Source organism: Heloderma suspectum, chromosome 1 (assembly GCF_057233095.1).
Source record: "Heloderma suspectum isolate Gila_16-S chromosome 1, 16-S_ref, whole genome shotgun sequence".
NCBI lineage: Eukaryota > Metazoa > Chordata > Lepidosauria > Squamata > Helodermatidae > Heloderma > Heloderma suspectum.
In genome coordinates, this window is record NC_139458.1 from 14860301 (window position 1) to 14879807 (window position 19507).

General features: G+C 46.9%; 1 protein-coding gene across 1 annotated transcript in view; it reads right to left on the reverse strand.

The window, feature by feature from the left end:
• KCNH5 (potassium voltage-gated channel subfamily H member 5) overlaps positions 1-19507 on the reverse strand; it is a 322321-nt gene that overhangs the window by 276855 nt on the left and 25959 nt on the right. Inside the window, exons 2-4 of the mRNA XM_084836675.1 lie at positions 19087-19210; positions 17900-18006; positions 4843-4971 (exon numbers count right to left, since the gene is read on the reverse strand). Of these exons, the coding sequence (XP_084692801.1) occupies positions 4843-4971; positions 17900-18006; positions 19087-19210 (360 nt within the window). The remainder of the gene's footprint in view (positions 1-4842; positions 4972-17899; positions 18007-19086; positions 19211-19507) is intronic.

Sequence of the window (19507 nt, forward strand, 5' to 3'; positions counted from 1 at the left end):
CATCCCCTACTCAGGACGCCATTTGCATCTGCACCAACCCGGCAGCAGCTGGAGGCCCTGCTGTGGGTTGGCCCAGCCGGTGGCTCCACGGCCTGGCCACAGAGCGGAGCCGGCCAGGCAGGATTCCGGGTGGGAGGAACGGATCACCTCCCCCCACCTGCGGAACCAAGTGGAGCCAGGTAAGTGGGGTTTCATACACCCCTACATGAATTACACACATTGCAGCCATAATTTGGGCAAATTGTGGCCCAAATTTGGGTAATTTGCACAAATTGCAGCTGCGATTTGTGCAAATTCCTTTTAATGCAGATAATAATTTAAAAAATCCAGAAATCTGCAGACTCACCCAACTCAATGCAGGTCGAGTCAGGCCAGCTCATGGGAAAGCGAGCTGAAGTCCAGGGGGCCAAGCTGATCAAAGCTCAGCAAGCTTCACCCCCTGGACAGATTCCTCCAACATCTCCAGTTTGAATCCCTGTGTAGTCAGCCATGTTCGTAGTGCTGAATTAGGGTTGCCACTTCTTTTTTCTGATAGGCTCCTCATCTTTTACAGCCATATGGCAAGCAGATACATCAAGGTCCTTTCCACTGAACTTGTACCTATAGGTTGTACCTATTGAACTTGGCTGGCACAGATGAGTGAAAATTCCATTTCAGTGTGTTTTTGATGAGAAACTACCAACATTCACAGAGTTCTTCATGTTCAAAGTTCAAAATATCCCAGACTGTCAGATTCATCCATCCCCATGCTGGACTAGATAGATACTTGATGTGAACCAGCAGAGAGCTTCTGTTATTATGGAGCTGTGCTTGCCGTAGAGGCAGCGGGGGCTGTGCTGAGTCACACAACTACATCCATGTTCATCCTTCAACTACAACAGCATCAACTATTGGCTTTCTTACATGAACAGGCCAACACAGCTTCCAATGGGTTGTATTCAGAAACAGCCATGCTTAGAATAGGCCCATTGAAATCAATGAAACTTAAGTTAGTCATCTGTAATTTAGGTCCCATTGATTTCAGTGGGTCTGCTCTAAGTATGACCAGTTCTGGAACCAGAGTAATGTATGCCCCTGAAAGAACGTTTGCCTCCAGAAGAATGGTTTTCAGTAGAGTCCACCAATTCATATGTGAGTCACCAAGTCCTAAGTAATGAAGTGATGAGGGAATCTGGTGAAGTGCATGCCTGTGTGAATTCCCCGCTGTTCATCCTTAAAACATGGGTGCTTTCTTCCTTATCCTGCAGTTCCATCCCTTCGATACAGAGATAACTTACTGATTTCAACTTTTCCCTGGCATTAATTTAAAAAAATTAGACTCAATGAGCAACAACTTAATACTTTTCTTTAAAGAAAAATAAGAAAATATGCAGTGGTTTCATCTAAGGACGTCAGATTCAAAGGAGGCTGGAGTTCTATGAATTCAAATTGCAGATTCTACAGCCGGTTGCCATTTCCAAAGTCACATGGATTCTGTGGACTTATGGACGTGTTTTTTTTCACTTTGGGGGGGATTTGAGCTAATTCACATTAACTAATGTGAATTAGTTGATGTAAGTGCACATTAGCGCAAATGTGCAAATGCGCATTAGTTAATGAGCATTAGCACATTGCAAGGGTTCAAAGGCGCATTAGCACAAGCAAAACGATTCCGGTTTAAAAAAAAATCCAGTTCCATCATTGAGCAATGACAGAATGAAAGTTGCCTGACAATCCACAAAGCACAGACAGAATGGATTTAACAAAATTTGTACATCCCTAAACATCCTCCCAATAGAAAGCAGATTAAGAAAAAAATACTTTTGTATGTACTGGGAATCTTCAGGAAGTAATGTTTTTGTAATGTCAAGGTTATCCATTTTGTTTGCATTTGCAATGAGAAAATTAAATTAACAAGAACCATTTTGGAAAATCTCTACTAGAAAGGAACCATAACCTGGAGGCTTAAAACAAGTTGCATTGTTTCGTTAATTACCTATGAGTCATCTGTATGCTGGGTAGAAAATGCACCCAGAATATGGTTACGTGTGTTTTACTTTTCCAAATTGTCTTTTGATTGATCTGCACTTTTGAGTGAATTAGAAGCCTTTTTTAATAATGTGACATTGAAATTAATTTCCAGTGCAATCCTACGCATGTCTACCCAGAAGTAAGCCCCACTGAGTCCAATGGGACCTATTAATAAGGTTGCAGCCCTGTTAGTAAAATACTCAGGGAAGGCAGCATGCTGAGGAATTTCACTCCCCTTGAGAAAGTTTTATCTAGTAGAATAACATTTACAGGAACAACACTATACAGGTCTACTCAGAAGTAAGTTCTATTGATTTGAATGGGGCTTACTCAGAGGAAAGTGGGCACAGGACTGCAGCATAAAGGTTCTCTTGTCGACAACAAGGCTAGGCAGACTCCACACTTGCAGAATCTACTTTGTTTTTCACTAGAACCCTAAAATCCACCGCTGGACCCTGGTGCAAAAGCTCCAGGTTTTTGAGGGCCCTCATGCAAGACACCCTCAGCGGGGGCCCTCCTACAGTGAGTCTACCTTCACACTGTCATTGTTGCCAGCTGCTCTTGCTATTCATCCTCTTTCTCATCCTTGTTCCCACTTGCTTGCTTGATAGGCAGAGAGCCAGGGAGCAGGTAAGCAGTGGCATCTCCTGCTCCAGCTTCTCACAACATCCGTTGTCTGGACCAGAGTGAGAGGCAGATGAGCAAGCAGGTTGCAGTGATGAAGAGGAGGAGAGGCTCTTGTGCTTGGGCCCCTGGAGCCTAAGCCTTGGGCAGGTGCCCAGCCATGCCTACCCTTCATGCCAGCCTTGTGTACCAGAGACGTGAAGGGTTCTACTTCCACTATGCAAAGTAGGTGCTCTGCTTCTGAGCTCTAGTCCCCCTACCACCTGCATATAAAGTGGCTATTGTAAAACTAGGACAAGATTGAATGTCAAGGGGTTTGGACTGAAATGTTTCTGTGTGCAAATCATACCCCATCAAGCCATTCAGTCTGTGATTGGTTATTACTTTAAGAGGTGTGAAAAACCATTTTCTAATAGCACAGATTCTTAGGGCCATAGGACATTGCTAAAGCTTCCATCATAGCAAAATACAATGAAACAAAATATATTGCTGGACAGCCATCTGCAGGGATGCTCTGACTTGGATTCCTGCATTGAGCAGGGGGTTGGACTCAATGGCCTTGTAGGCCCCTTCCAACCTTACTATTCTATGATTCTATGAGACAGGGAGCCTGTATGTTAGCATCAACAGTTTAGTTCCATTTAATTTTTCACTGAAACTTACTCTTTCCATGAATAATGAACACTGTCTCATATTTACATACTGTTCCGCTATCGTGAGATGGTAACATTTTGAGGCTGTATTATGTACGAATCTTGCGCCCTCTGGGAAAAAAAACACCTTAGCATCTTTTTTAATGAAACTGGGCTTTCCAACTACACATTCTATTAAGTTTGAAATATGTTTCACCCTAGGACCTCCCCCCCCACACACCTCCCATTTCTACATTTCCCAGTACATTGTAATGTATGTATCTCTCTGGTTCATAATTCCAAAATAAACTCAGCTGGAAAGGCTCAAAGTATATGGCAATGTTGTTTGGAAAAGAGAGAATATGAATTATGCAGATGCCAGAGCACAATGTCTGACAAAACAGCTGCAACTCTGAGATACTAGTATAATACAAACCAATTCATCTATAACAGCCTTCCCCAACTTGCTGCCCTCCAGATGTTTTGGACTTCGACTTCCATCAGCCCCAGGCTACATGGCCAATGATTAAGAATCATGGGAGGTGTAGTCAAAAACTCTGAAGGACACTAGCTTATCTATAAAATTTGACCACATATTGAGCCAGAGCATTGTTCCATCTTGGTCAGTATCATCACTCTACCTTGACCAACAATGGTTCTAGGCCTCAGGCAAAGGACTTCTGCTACTGTGCTACCTGTGATCCTTAAACTGGAGACTCCTAAGCAGGGCTGGCCCTACCGTTAGGCAGAGTGAAGTGGGCAACTCCAGTGGCAGCTCCTGAAGCAGCTCCTGGTTGCTCCCTTCTGCTGGACAACATAGCTGTATGTTCCGGACAACCTGCCTTGCATGACCTAAACTAGCCTGCTGTCCGCAGGTGAAGTGGGGGATGCTGTCCCATCACCAACACTGAAGTAAAATTCAACTGCCAGTCCAGTTGACTTCTGTGAGTGGAACAGCCGGGGCTGGGGGGGGTGGCACCATCCTATCTTTAACCTCAGGCAGCAAAACATCCTGGGCTGGTCCTGCTTCAAGGGCTGAATCTGGAACGTTCGCTCCGTCACTGAGCTGTGGCCTTTCCAAAGAGCAACACTGGGCATTACAGTTAGCATTAGAAGATACCACCAATGTGCACAGCATTCAGTACATCTGTGAGCCATAGTAGCTGAGTTTCTTGGTTCTCTCAACTTCTTGATGTGTTTCATCACTTTTGTGATGGGCTGGATAAGGACGAAGAAAGATCTATGTTTGTTTGTTTGTTTGTTTGTTTTAAAATTCCGCGTGGCTCCTTCTTTACCAAAGGTAATCCCAGGCAGTGTTCATAATATTATAAAAAGAATATAATACAAAATGAAATAGAGGCCAACACCTGTCTTTTCCTTGCAAATCTCAAAGCTGAAGACTTCCTAGAGAATTGTTTTTAGTACTGTTAGGATTGAGATAGATAAATAGATGATGATGATAGATAGATAGATAGATAGATAGATAGATAGATAGATAGATAGATGATAGATAGATAGATAGATAGATAGATGATAGATTATGTTTTCCCTATCTCTTTGAAGCCTTAAAAATTACCTTTGGTTGATTCATCTTCAATAGGTTGCTTGAATAAAGTGATATCTTTAAAAGTGCACAGGAACAAAACCACTTTGTCATGCTCATTTCTTATCGGTGCAATTTGCATGTAAAACCAAACAGGTGTTCCTGCAATAAAAAAAAAAGACATCAAATAAAACACACATCATCATGCAGAACAAAATAACAACACAAAGGCAGGCTCATCTTCATGATTATCACCTATTATTTTCCACAATGAACAAGTCATGCTTAAACACATTGAATACAATGAGAGAATTAAGTGCTGAAATCCATGGGACCGATCAGCGCTTAACCCTGACTAGGCAATGATGAGAGTGGTCATGATGACTTTGAACTAGCTAAATGCCTGTCAGATGGAAAAATGCATGAAAATGTGGTCATTAATGGGCTGTAGCTGCACAGAAGGGCAAAGGTCTCTCCCAGCTGCCTTCTCCCCTCTTCTGTTTTCTTTCTGCTGCCTACCCCCCGCCTTTCACTTGGGCCTGTTGTCTCTGCTTCCCCAAATCCCCAAACTTTATTGTGTTTCCAGACAGTAAAGCAATGCTGGTTATGGCTCACTCTGTAGGATTCTAACCATTCTTGAGCTGGGCTTCCAAAACCTGCTATAGATTGAAAAATTTGCTGCTATTTTGTGCGTGTTGCTTGCCAGGTATACAAATTATAAAGCAATCCATCTGTAAGCATCTTGAAAACAATGCAGTGTTTACTCGAAGCCAACATGGATTTGTCAAAAACAAATCCTGCCAGAGGAATCTGATCTCATTTTTTTGATCAGGTCACCTCCCTTGTGGACTGTGGAAATGCTGTGGACATAATATACCTTGACTTCAGCAAAGCTTACGACAAAGTGCCCCATGATATCCTGATGAGCAAACTAGCTCAAAGTGGGTTAGATGAAACAACGATCCGGTGGATCCACAGTTGGCTGCAGAATCGGACTGAAAGAGTGCTTGTCAGTGGGATCTTCTCAAACTGGGGACAGGTAACGGGTGGGGTACCGCAGGGCTCAGTCCTGGGCCCAGTGCTCTTCAACATTTGTATTAATGACTTGGAGGAGGAGGTGCAGCGAATGCTGATCAAATTTGCAGATGACACAAAATTGGGTGGGATAACTAATACCCCGTAAGACAGAAACAGAATTCAAAGGGATCTTGACAGACTGGAGCACTGGGCAGAAACCAACAGAATGACATTGAACAGGGATAAATGCCAAGTTCTGCACCTAGGAAAAAGAAACCAAATGCACAGTTACAAGTTGGTGGATACGTAGTTCAACAACATTACAAGCGAGAAGGATCTTGGAATTGAGGTCGATCACAAGCGGAACATGAGCCAACCATGTGATGTGGCTGCAAAAAAGACAAATGCTCTTTTGGGCTGCATTCATAGAAGCATAGCTTCCAAATCCCGGGAAGTACTAGTTCCCCTCTGCTCAGCACTGGTTAGGCCTCATCTGGAGTACTGTGTCCAGTTGTGGGCACCGCACTTTAAGAAGGATGCAGACAAGCTGGAGAGGGTTCAGAGGAGGGCAACAAAGATGATCAGGGGACTGGAAACAAAGCCCTATGAAGAGAGACTGAAAGAACTGGGCATGTTTAGCCTTGAGAAGAGAAGACTGAGGGGAGATATGACAGCACTCTTCAAGTCCTTGAAAGGCTGCCACAGAGAGGAAGGCCAGGATCTCTTCTCCATCATTTTTATTTATTTGTTTGTTTGTTTATTTATTTATTTCATTTCTATACCGCCCAATAGCCGAAGCTCTCTGAAGAATGCAGAATTCATCCCAGAATGCAGGACAGGATGAAGAATGCAGAATTCATCCCAGAATGCAGGACACGGAATCATGGGCTCAAGTGACAGGAAGCCAGATTCTGGCTGAACATCAGGAAAAACTTCGTGAAAGATCAATACAATGGAACAATGACCTACGGAGGTGGTGGGTTCTCCCATACTGGAGGCATTCAAGATGAAGCTGGTGGACAGCCACCTGTCAGGGATGGTCTGACTTGGATTCCTGCACTGAGCAGGGGGTTGGACTCGATGGCCTAGTAGGCCCCTTCCAACCCTACTGTTCTATGATTCTATGACTGGAGTAATGCCTGGAAATCTCAGAAAACCGTAAGAGTGTAAAAAGAGCCTTGTTGAATCAGACCAATTCAACATTTAACTACGGGGGGAGGGTAGCAAAACCACGACAGGTGGACCCGCCAGGCAATGGCAGTACCACACGGCACTGCATGGTTCCACTAACCACCCCTCTCTGTTGGTACCTGGCGATCTTCCCAGCATGCTTAATGTGCAACCCATCATCCTCCGCAGGACGAACAGGCTCCTGGCAGTCACTCCGGCGTTTGAAATGGCCATGTGACCATAAAATCCACAGTGCCTAGAGTGTCGCCAGCAGTGGTGGACACTCTAGCTAGTGGACTCTATGGTCACAGCCTGGAAGTCCTCCGGAGGTCAATTTAACCATCAGGGAGCCCACCACACAACATGGTTAGCCACCCCAGGACCCCCTAACCCTGTTGTAGGGGGGTGGTTACCCAGGGTGACTTACTAACCACAAGGAACATGGTTTTCTCCCCCCACATGACATGCTAAGCCACCGTGGTTAGTGGAAATTCCTGGCTTAGCGTGATCTCTGCACAGGCCCACTGTTCTGTCATTTCTGATCAGTCACACAAACCGTAGTCAATGTGCAGGAGAGGTTGAAACAATACTGTTGGCATGCGGCCAGCGATTTGGCTAGTTCTTTCATGCCAGTATGTGAACTTCAGTGTCCCTTGCTTCTAAAGACCATCAACTGCCCTGTGGGAAGCGTTCCAAGATAAAGGGAGGGAGGTGCGGATGACACCAAACACATGCTCCTGTTCCAGCTGGGCTTTCCCTGCCCCCAGGGCCATCTTCCATCTACTGCTCTGAGGGAAGGATTCTAATGATGCCCCCCAAAATTGTTAATATTGTTTATTATAATTCCATCATTTTTATGTTATTTGTCAGTCGTCTTGGTCACAGCCTGGAAGTCCTCCGGAGGTCAATTTAACCATCAGGGAGCCCACCACACAACATGGTTAGCCACCCCAGGACCCCCTAACCCTGTTGTAGGCGAGGCATTGTGGTGCAGCAGACTTAGAGAAACAGATTAGGACTGAGGAAAAAGATAGAGTGGCCATGTGACGATAGAGTGGCCATGTGTCCTACTTTACAGAGGACAGTCCTCTATTTGAAGGCCTCCTCTGTCTAAAGGACTGTCCAGTTGAAAGATGAAGAACCAGGCAAAAGGAGAGCAGGGGCCTCAAAGGAAGAGCAAGGGCCTTGAAGTTGCCCATCAAGAGTTAGCCCCTGGCAGCAGACTGCCCTATCATAAGGCAGACTGAGGTGGCTGCCTTAGGCAGAAAATGCTGGGGGGGAGGGGCAGCGAGGTGTTGGAGGACAAAGCGGTGTGCACCAAGCAGCCTGCCCTGCGCACCCTAAGCTGCTCTCAGGTGCAATGGAGGACACTCTACCCTCACCAATGTCGAATAAGATTCTTCTGTATATGGAATGGGGGGCGCCATCTTGTTGTTTGCCTCTGGGAACAAAGTTTCTTGTGCTAGCTCTTCCCCACTATAGTAAGAAGTATATTGCATTGTTGTTGCTTGTCGCTCAGTCACTCTCCATGACTTCCTGGACCAGCCCAGGCCGGAGCTTCCTGTCAGCCGGCACCACCCCCAGCTCCCCCAATCTCGAGTCTGTTGCCTCCAGAATGTCATCCATCCATCTTGTCCTTGGTCTAAACCCTAAAGACTAAATCCATTTATTGTGGGCATACAGTTTTGTGGGCTACAGAGCCTGCTGTATCATATAGACAATGTGTTGCCCTCACTTCAGCGTCACGGAGCTGAGGAAGTGATAGTCTTGGAGGAAGGCATTAGTCAGACACCTTGTTGATTTTGGTGCAACAGACCAAGCGCTGCTACATCTCAGCAGTTAGTATCAGGTTAGTGGTTTTTGAGCTTTCTGCCTTCAGAGAAAGTTTCTGCACCCTGTTTCTTTCATTGGCATGTCTCACTTGGGTCCCCTATGCACCTGCCATGGAACCCTTGCATGCTGTAAAGGCTTATAAGGCATGTGACAGGGTGCTGACTCTTTGGCCAGGCCTCTTTGTCCTCCCTGTTGCCCCATACAGGAATGGGGAATCTTTCAGTGAAGCTTCTCTGACATCACTGTCAACTTGTTCATCTAGAATAGAGATTTCAATATATTAAGTGGTTTCATTGTTTATTCGTTCACTCGCTTCCGACTCTTCATGACTTCATGGACAAGCCCGCACCAGAGCTTCCTGTTGGCCGTCGCCACCCCCAGCTCCCCCAAGGTCGAGTCCGTCACCTCCAGAATATCATCCATCCATCTTGCCCTTGGTCAGCCCCTCTTCCTTTTGCCTTCCACTTTCCCTAGCATCAGCATCTTCTCCAGGGTGTCCTGTCTTCTCATTATGCGGCCAAAGTACTTCAGTTTTGCCTTTAAGATCATTCCCTCAAGTGAGCAGTCTGGCTTTATTTCCTGGAGTATGGACTGGTTTGATCTTCTTGCAGTCCAAGGCACTCTCAGAATTTTCCTCCAGCACCACAGTTCAAAAGCATCTATCTTCCTTTGCTCAGCCTTCCTTATGGTCCAGCTCTCGCAGCCATAGGTTACTATGGGGAAGGAAAGGTTCCTCTTGTGCAAGCACCGAGTCATTACTGACCCCTAGAGGGACACTGTTTTTCCTTGGCTTTTTCTTGGCAGACTGTATAGTGGGGTGGCTTGCCATTGCCTTCCCCAGTCGTGACTACTTTTCCCCCAGCAAGCTGGGTACTCATTTTACCGACTTCGGAAGGATGACGGGCTGAGTCGACCTGAGCCTGCTACCTGGACCTGGCTTCCGCTGGGATCGAACTCAGGTTGTGGGGAGAGTTTCGGTTACATTACTGCTGCCTACCACTCTGCGCCACACGAGCTCTGCGATATTATTGCATTATTGCAATATTGCATTATGAATGATACCTATAAATTGGCATATCAAGATTTAATGCAAATCCGTGCCCTCTTTTGCCGCTCTTTTTGGTTGATGCATAAGGGGCCACCCTATGTAAAGCCAGGCACCACCTAAATCCAGGAGTCACCAAACCTGCTGGCTTTGAAACAAGCAAGCCTACAGACGTACTTCTTTTTTAACTTCAGGATCCTGCTATGTAACCAGCTGGATATAAAAGAATGACAGCACTTGAGACTGTGTGCAGCATGGTTGATCCAGATGACGCATCTCGGGAGGTTTGGCCTAACATGTACGAGCAGTCAGGTGGACAGCTTAGCCGAAAGAGCAGGCAAGCAGAAACTCAAAGGATAAGAGGTTGATGCAGGGACCAGAGACCATTTCAAGGATTTGCCTCAGTGTCTGAAGATGGTGATATAAGTTGGGAGACACTGTCAAAGACTTGAGGGACACAACAGCACAGTGATTCAGCATGAGCTTTGCATGCTTAAGGTCCCAGGTTCACCCCACAGCATCTCCACTTTAAAAAGGAACAGTTAGTAGGTGATGAGAAAAACCATCTCTCCGAGATCCCAAAGAGCTGGTGGCCAATAGCACAAGCAAAATTGTGCTAGATGGTCAAAGAGTCTGACCTAGTATACGGCAACTTCCTATGTCCTTGGCAGTCCTACAGGGTCAGTACATGCAGCCTGCATTGCATTAGAGTTGGATGCCAGTTTCTCAAGATCTGTACTTATTATTTAATTTTAGTTTCCCCCAAAAAATTGGGGGGATAATACAGCAGTGGTCACATCCAGTGACCCTGGGAACTAGGGATGTCAGAGAATTTTGCCACGAATCTCGGGGAGGCCGAATGCCAGTGCATTCGGCCCCCAAAATCGGTGGTGAAACAGTCTGCCACCCCCCCGGGATGGGACTTACCTTTGGCGAATCTTCCTGGCGGCGGCGGCTCCGGCGGCGGTTCGGCGGCGGTTCAACGGCAGCGGCCGGTCTTCTGACCGGCTGCCGCCACAGCCATTTCCAGTAAAAAAACCCACAAAAACAAAAAAAGTGATAGGCTACGTAAAGATTCACGTAGCCTATCATGGCTAGATTTTTAAAAAACACCGTGATAGGCTACGTAAATGTTTACGTAGCCTATCACAGCTGCTTTAAAAGAAAAGAAAAGAAACCCGCACGTACGCAAATGGCGGCGCCCATGGGCGCCACCATTTGCGTTCCTTATTTTCACCGTCTTAGTCTACGTAAACATTTACGTAGACTAAGACGGCGAAAATAAGGAACGCAAATGGCGGCGCCCATGGGCACCGCCATTTGCATGCGTGCAGGGTTTTTTTTCTTTTAAAGCAGCCATGATAGGCTACGTGAACATTTACATAGCCTATCACGGCTGACTGCAGGGACGCAAACAGCGGCAGCTACGGCCACTGCCATTTGCGGAGCCGGCCGACCAGGATTCGGGGGGGGAGGGATGGAGCGCCTCCCCCCCAGCCAGAATTTCAGGGGGAGGGACAGAGCACCTCCCCCCCACCGCGAATGTCACCCGTCGGAAAGGTAAGTAACTTTCGTACATCCCTACTGGGAACCCAATCTGGCCTTCCAGGGTTCCTCAAATGGACACCCCCCTTCCTGTGACTCCACTCCTGTTCCTCCAATCAGCAATCATTTGGGGGCTTCCTGGCTCTTGGGCAGTTTCTTCCCCATTTTAAAAGGCTGGAATGTCTCTCCTAGGGCTCTCCTATTGGCAGTAAGAGTGTTAAGGTGGCATTTTTTGGCCCTGCCCCATTTGCTTTCAGACCCGCCCACCATTGGAATGCAGCCTCCCCCCCCCCACTCACCCACCCTGAGCTTCTCTGAAATGGGATCTAACCCCCAGTAGGGATGTAAGAAAGTGACTTACCTTTCCGCGGATTACGTTGATGGTGGGGGGGAGGCGTTCCGTCCCTCCCCCCGGAATCCTGGCCTGGGGGGGAGGTGCTCCATTCCTTCCCCCGGAATCCTCGAACGGCTGGCTGTGCTCCATGGCAGCTCCGCGGAGCAGCCGGCCAGGCCTGGCCCAGCCAGGCCAGAGCCATCCGCAGCCGGATTTCCAGCCGCGGAGGGCTCTGGGTAAAAAAAAAAAAAAAAGAACCGCGAACGCAAATGGTGGCGGCTACGGCCGCCGCCATTTGTGTTCCTTCTTTTTGGCCGTCTTATGACGGTGAAAAGAAAGGGGAATGCAAATAGCATAGTGGGCACTATTTACGTCCCTTTTTCATTCACTGTTTTAGCCTACGTAAATATTTACGTAGGCTAAAATGGCGAATCCAAAGGGGATGCAAATAGCGCCCACTATGCTATTTGCATTCCCCTTTCTTTTCGCTCTACGTGAATATTTATGTAGATTAAGACGGTAAAAAGAAGGAATGCTAATGGCGGCGGCCATAGCGGCCGCCGTTTGCGTACGCGGTTTGTTTGTTTTTTTAGACCCACCCAACCATGATAGGCTACGTAAAGATTTACGTAGCCTATGACGTCTTTTTTTTCTTTTTTTTTTAATCTAGTCATGATAGGCTACGTAAATCTTTACGTAGCCTATCACATCTTTATATATTTATATATATATATATATATATATATATATATATATATACATATATATATATATATATACACACACACACACACACACACAAGCCTGGAAATGGTGGCAGCAGCTGCCGAAGCCACTGCCGGAGCCACCACCGGAGCCGCCACTGCCCGGAAGATCCGCCCCAGGTAAGTCTCGTCCAGGGGGGGATCCACGGGGGGGTGGCAGGCCGTTCTGCCACGGAGTTCGGGGGGGCCAATGCACCGGCATTCGGCCTCACCGAGATCCGTGGTGAAATTCTCTGACATCCCAAACCCTCGGGCTGAAAGAGGTTCAACACTGTTGGGTTAGACTCTTGGGCTAGGATGGAGAAACCTAGCTATGAATCACCGCTGACCTATAAGACTCATTAGATGACCCTGGGCCAGGGAGCAATTCTTTGTAAAGCCTGCCTCACAGAATTGTTGTGATGATAAAAGGGGGGAGAACCATGTACACCACCCTGAAGCCCTTGGAGGTAGGGAGGGTTATAAAGAAAATACAAATAAAATCTGTGCTTAAAGATAAATTGGAGGCTCCTAGGGATGTACAAAACCCTTACCTGGCTCCATTCTGGGGCATCTGCGGTGGGAGGGAGGCGCTCCATCCCTTCCCCTGGAATCCTCCCTGGCCGGCTTCGCTCTGCAGCAACTCTGCAGAGCCGCTAGCCGGGGCCGGCCGCAGCTGGAATTCCGGCCGCTGCCGGGCTATGCCAGCCGCCATTTGTGTCCCTGCCAAGCCATAATAGGCTACGTAAGTATTTACATAGCCTAACATGGCAAAAGGCAGCCACACAAATGGCAGCCACTACGACGGCCACCATTTGCAGCCGCAGCAGCCTGGCAGCGGCCGGAAGAGGAGCCGGAGCCACCGCTTCCACCGCTGCATCTGCCGCCGCCACCTCATCAACTGCCAGGTAGACTCCGTCCAGGGGGGATTCCGCGGGGGAGGATTGCCCCGTTCTGCCACGGACTCCGGGGAAGAATCCAGCCTCACTGGAGTCCATGGTGGAATTCTCCAACATCTCTAGGGGCTCCTAAAAACAAGCACCATTCTCTGAGGCCCAATCCCATGCATGTATAGATGGAAGAAGGGCCACAACTCCTACCATGCTGGGGGCGGGGCGGGAAACCCCGCTATACTGGGAATTGTAGGCATTTTTTCCTTTCTAAACATGCAACCAGTTGGCCGTAGCTCATCTTCTGTAAAGTGCATTGTAAGCAATGGTGCCATGTTTATAATAATATCAATAAATTGCCAAGTTACCAAGATTTAATCAATCAACCAACCAAATTACATTTAATTAATCAATAGGGATGTTGGAGAAATCCGCCACGGATTCCAGTGAGGCTGGATTCTTTGGAATCTGGCCCCCTGGAGTCCATGGCGGAACAGCCTCCCCCCCCCGCCACCCCCTGAAATCTCCCCCCTGGGATGGACGTACCTGGCGGCGGATGCAGTGGTGGCTCCAGCTTGTCTTCCAGCCACTGCCGGTCTGCTGCGGCCGCAAATGGCGGCCGCCATAGCGGCCGCCATTTGTGTCCCTGCATTAGGCCGTGATAGGCTACATAAATACTTACGTAGCCTATCACTGCAAAGAGCAGGGGCGCAAATGGCAGCCACTACGCCATTTGCACCCCTGCTCTTTGCCATTGCAGCCGCCATTTGCATGCCTGCCTTTTGCCGTGATAGGCTACATAAATACTTATGTAGCCTATCCCAGCTTGGCAGGGATGTAAATGGCAGCCGGCATAGCAGCCGCAGCAGCCCAGCAGTGGCCGGGAGGATTCCAGGGGGAGGGACAGAGCACCTCCCCCCCACCGTGGAAGCTCCACAATGGAACAAGGTAAGGGATTCGTTGTGTTGTTGTTGAGTTGTTCAGTCGTGTCCGACTCTTCGTCACCCCATGGACCGTAGCATGCCAAGCCTTCCTGTCCTCCACTCTCTCCTGGAGTGTGCTCAAGTCCATATCCATTGCATCGGTGATGCTATCTAGCCATCTCATCCTCTGCCGTCCCCTTCTCCTTTTGCCTTCAGTCTTTCCCAGCATCAGGGTCTTTTCCAGAGAGTTTTCTCTTCGCATTAGGTGGCCAAAATATTTGAGCTTCAGCTTCAGTATCTGTCCTTCCAATGACCACTCAGGGTTGATTTCCTTTAGGATTGACTGATTTGACCTCCTTGCAGTCCAGGGGACTCGTAAGAGTCTTCTCCAGCACCACAGTTCGAAAGCATCCATTCTTCGGCGCTCAGCCTTCCTTATAGTCCAGCTCTCACAGCCAAACGTATCACAAGGCTAAAAGGGATTCGTACATCCCTATTAATCAACTAAAGTTTATGTAACTGGTGGCAGCCCATTTCCTACATACCCCATAAGTATTTCCTTCCTTAGCATGGGAGCAGGTCCTGCTTCTTTTGCTTAGATGTATGGACAGTACCAAGTTGATCTCTCCAGAACAACAAGAATGTGGCCCCTGCAACAAAATGTTGTGACGTGGAGTGTAGTGATGTCATCAGGAAATCTAGCCCTTTTGGGGCTCGTCAGACTACCACAGTGTGCCCAACTCAGCTTGCTTTTGCAAGCTGAACCACATAGTTTCCCCAAATTCCAGGGACGTTTAATGTATTCTCTTTTCTTGGCAGTAATTTGTGCAAATAGAGATTTGCACAAATTTGCATAATTTGCACCAATTATGGCTGTTTGCACTAATTATGCAAATTTGCACAATTTGCCGCCATAATTCGCAAACATGTTATTTTATGCAAACCAAAATATTTTATGGAAATTCTACCAGCTGGCCTGACTTGCTATGTGCTGAGTCAGGCCTGCTGGTGGAAGATGGAACAGAATCTGGAGGGCCGAGCTGATGAAAGTTCCTCGAGCTCCACCCCCTACCAGAATTCCTCGAATATCCCTATTGGAGTGCTCCTGTTCAGGATATTCTATATCTGCCTGTTGTGGGGGAATGGATCCCCACCCAGTTTTCTATTTCCCCCACAATAGGCAGTCAATAATTTGTGACCACTGAGCATGCTGAGTCCACATTGGGCTGCTTGTGGGATTCTCCCCACCAACACCAACACCCCTTCTTAGAGGGTTATTTTTCCCAAAGATTTTTTGTCCTTCCATAGCAAAAAAAAAAAAAATGAAAACCATGGGCATTCCCCGGAGCCTGCTGTTTGTTTGTTTGTTTGTTTATTTATTATGGTTCTATACCACCCAATAGCCTCTTGGCGGTTCATAACAATTAAAACCACAAAATACACCATACAATACAATATGAAAACTACAGTATACAGTGCCAGAAAGAGTACAACGTAGGCTCCAGATGAACCTCTCTAGGGACCTCATTGCACAACTACGGTACCACAGCAGAAAAGGCCCTCTTCTTGGGAGGCACCCACCTCACTTCCTTTGGCTAGGGACTCCTGGAGGAGGTCCGCTGAAGATGATCTTAGGGTCTGGGCAGGTACATATGGGAGGAGGCAATCCTTCAGATAACCTGGCCCCAAGCTGTTTAGGGCTTTGAATGTTAATACCAACTCTTTGAATCGGGCCTGGATTCAAACTCCCTCTTGGGTATGGATGGTGCTGTTTTTGGCTGCATAAGGACCTATGCTCAGAAAAAGACTTCATAACTTATATCCACTCGTGTAACGGAGGCAGGCCTCTCAGGAAGGCAGTGCTGGTACTTTTTTTTTTATTTGTAGAGATGCTGATGTCATCTGCCACTAGGGATGTAGGGACTGCATAAAATCCGCTCTGTCTGTGTTTCACAGATTGTCAAGCGCCTTTTGTTCTGTCGTCCGCTCACAGGCAGATGCGAATATTATTTTTGTCATGTGGAAAAATATGCAAATAATTACATGAAAGGTTTTGTAACAATTTACATAATTTACCTCAGTAAGTAACATTTAGTGGATTGGCCCCCATTCCAAACTTGTGTATTTGCCTATGAATAAATATGTGTGAATTTTGGGAAAGTTAAAAAAAGATCCAAAAGTCCATGGACATGTGGCCTCAAGGGGTTGCTCCTAGGGATGTCAGAGAATTCTGCCACGGATCTCAGGGAGGCCGAATGCCAGCGTATTCGGCCCCCCAAAATCGGTGGCGGAACGGTCTGCCACCCTCCCCCCCCCCGGGATGGGACTTATCTTGGGAGGATCTTCCTGGCGGCGGCAGCTCCTGCAGCGGTTCAGCGGCGGTTCGGCGGCGGTGGCGGCCAGTCTTCCAACTGGCTGCCGCCGCCGCCGCCATTTCCAGTTAAAAAAAAAAAAAAATGTGATAGGCTAAGTAAAGATTTACATAGCCTATCACGGCTAGATTTTTAAAAATCACCATGATAGGCTATGTAAATGTTTACGTAGCCTATCACGGCTGATTTTTTTTAAAAAAAAACACGCGCGTACGCAAATGGCGGCATCCATGGGCGCTGCCATTTGCGTTCCTTATTTTGGCACATCTTAGTCTACGTAAACATTTACGTAGACTAAGACGGCGAAAATAAGGGGAACGTAAATAGCGTAGTGTCTACGCTATTTGCGTTCCCCTTATTTTCACTGTCTTAGTCTACATAAATGTTTACGTACACTAAGACGTGCCAAAATAAGGAACACAAATGGCGGCGCCCATGGGCGCCGCCATTTGCGTACGCGCGTTGTTTGTTTGTTTTTTAAATCAGCCGTGATAGGCTACGTAAACATTTACATAGCCTATCACGGCTGACTGCAGGGACGCAAACGGCGGTGGCTACGGCCGCCACCATTTGTGTCCCTGCTAGTCAGCGGCTGGATGTCCGGCCACTGGCGGAGCTGGCCAGTGGCTCCGTAGAATCCCTGCGGAGCAGAGCCGGCTGGCCAGAATTTCGGGGGGGAGGGACGGAGCACCTCCCCCCCGGCCAGAATTTCGGGGGGAGGGACGGAGCACCTCCCCCCCACCATGAATGTCACCCTTCGAAAAGGTAAATGACTTTCATACATCCCTAGTTGCTCCGCAGAGGATTCTGCAGGTCGAATGCTTAGAAATCCAAGCTCATTTGAGTCTGTCTCAAAGTTCTCCAGCATCCCTATCTGCCACCCTGCTCAGAATTCCCTGTTCCCTCTGAGCTTAGCTGCAATCCTCACAGTAGCTGCAGGAAAATGAATTTCCCCAGCAATATACTTTGTGGTGGCTGGGTCTTGAATGGACAATTAAGGCCCATTAGCTTTACAAAAGGCCTCCTCTAGCAGATGAAAAATCCTAGAATGGGTTTTCTTGATTCGGATCAACACAGCTGCCTGCAATTTTGAGCTCTCCTTGGAAGCGTGGCCATCAAGATTATCATGATAAGTGCTTGGACTTCAAAATTTACCACTACACCACAGTATACATCATGATTTCCAATGCAACAAGTTTTGTATGATTCCATACGTACTGTTTTTCTTGTACAAGAGGACTTCAAAGCAGTTTGACTCATAGTTATCAAATGTCTGTCTGACTTTTTCGATGGTTTTCTTGTCTGTGAGTTCACCGTACATAAAACTGGAGAAAGAAAGAAGAGAGAGAGAGAGAGAGAATTCACATTGGCTTCACAAGCAAAGAATACGGTACCCTTAGCAAACGTATTTATGGTTTGGACTACAGCATAATTGCAGCCTGCATATGCTTAACTATGATTTACACCTTTTTTTGTTCAACATTTACGATTGCAAAATTGTTATGAAACCCTCTAAAGCAAACATAGGTGGCTGGCTTCTTTGCTGGAGGAAAGATTTATACTGCTGCTATAAAGCATTCAATTTAAGTGATGCTCTGGGTACATTTTCAAGAACCCATCCCTTTAAAAAAAAAGGAGAGAAAGGGAGAGCTGACAATACATAAAAGCATTACATTCTTAATGCCCCCACCCCACCCTGTGCAATCCACATACAGGGCTCAACATGATACACTGGGCAACACCCATGAAAGCTCTAACATCCTCCCAAATGCCAAATTGTAGGGGCGGGGAAGATCAACAATTAACTGTGACTCTCGCTAATCTTTAATTATCGTGGGTCATGTTCACATGTGATTGCTTCCATGGGCTGGTAAGATCACAGTCTGAAGGCATACCATGCAGCAACCTGATTTGAGAGCTGTACACAAATGGCCTCTCAAAATACTTCACCCCTATTTGTGGAGAGAGAAATTGGGGGGAGCATTTCACTGAATTTCTCCAGCCTTTGAATGGTATAATGTAGACATAATATGTGTGCTGAAAATGATGCCCATTCCAGCCGTTTCATTCTTCCATGCATTCGTTTCACAATGGACGGAAATTGAACCAAAGGAGCTCCATTTGGTTACATTTTCCATTCATTCTGAAATGAATGCACACTTTTTTAAAAAAGTTACTGGCATCTGGGCAACCTTCTACTATGAAATGGCAATTAGGAGATCCAAAAACACAAAGGGATCTCCAGTGGAGGCTGGTGGCTTAATGTCAGTGGGGCAGTGAATCCAGTCGAGGTTTCAGTCAAAGCCAGTCAGAACTCTAAAGGAGCTCTCCAAGGTGTGAAGCCTCTGACCTCAGAGCCAACAGCCTCTGTCAGGGATCTCGAAAGCAATCCAGAAAAGACTTGCCTGCAGGTGCTACTTTTCTGCATGACATCAGCTCGGTGGTATCCAGAGAGTTTACAAAATCCGTCATTACTATAAACTACGGGCCAGTCCACAATTTGAGCATTGCCCAGTAAGAAACTTGATTCTAAATTGGAAGAAAGAAAGAAGAAAGGTAGAATGAACCATCACATCAAATGAAATCATCCAAGTTATTGAGGTTTGCATGCTAAAAGACCCATTTGTCAGTGGTTGTGCTTAGTTCCAGAAGATACATTGACTGACTGATGGATTGATTGACTGATTATATTTCTGTACCACCTTTCTGAAGCCAGCCAAGGCAGTTTACAGAAGGTTCAGAAAACCATATTCAAAGCAAAGTAAACCAAAACAACAATTTTAATAGCCAAATTAAAATATGTGTTAATAGTAGTAAGAAGTGACA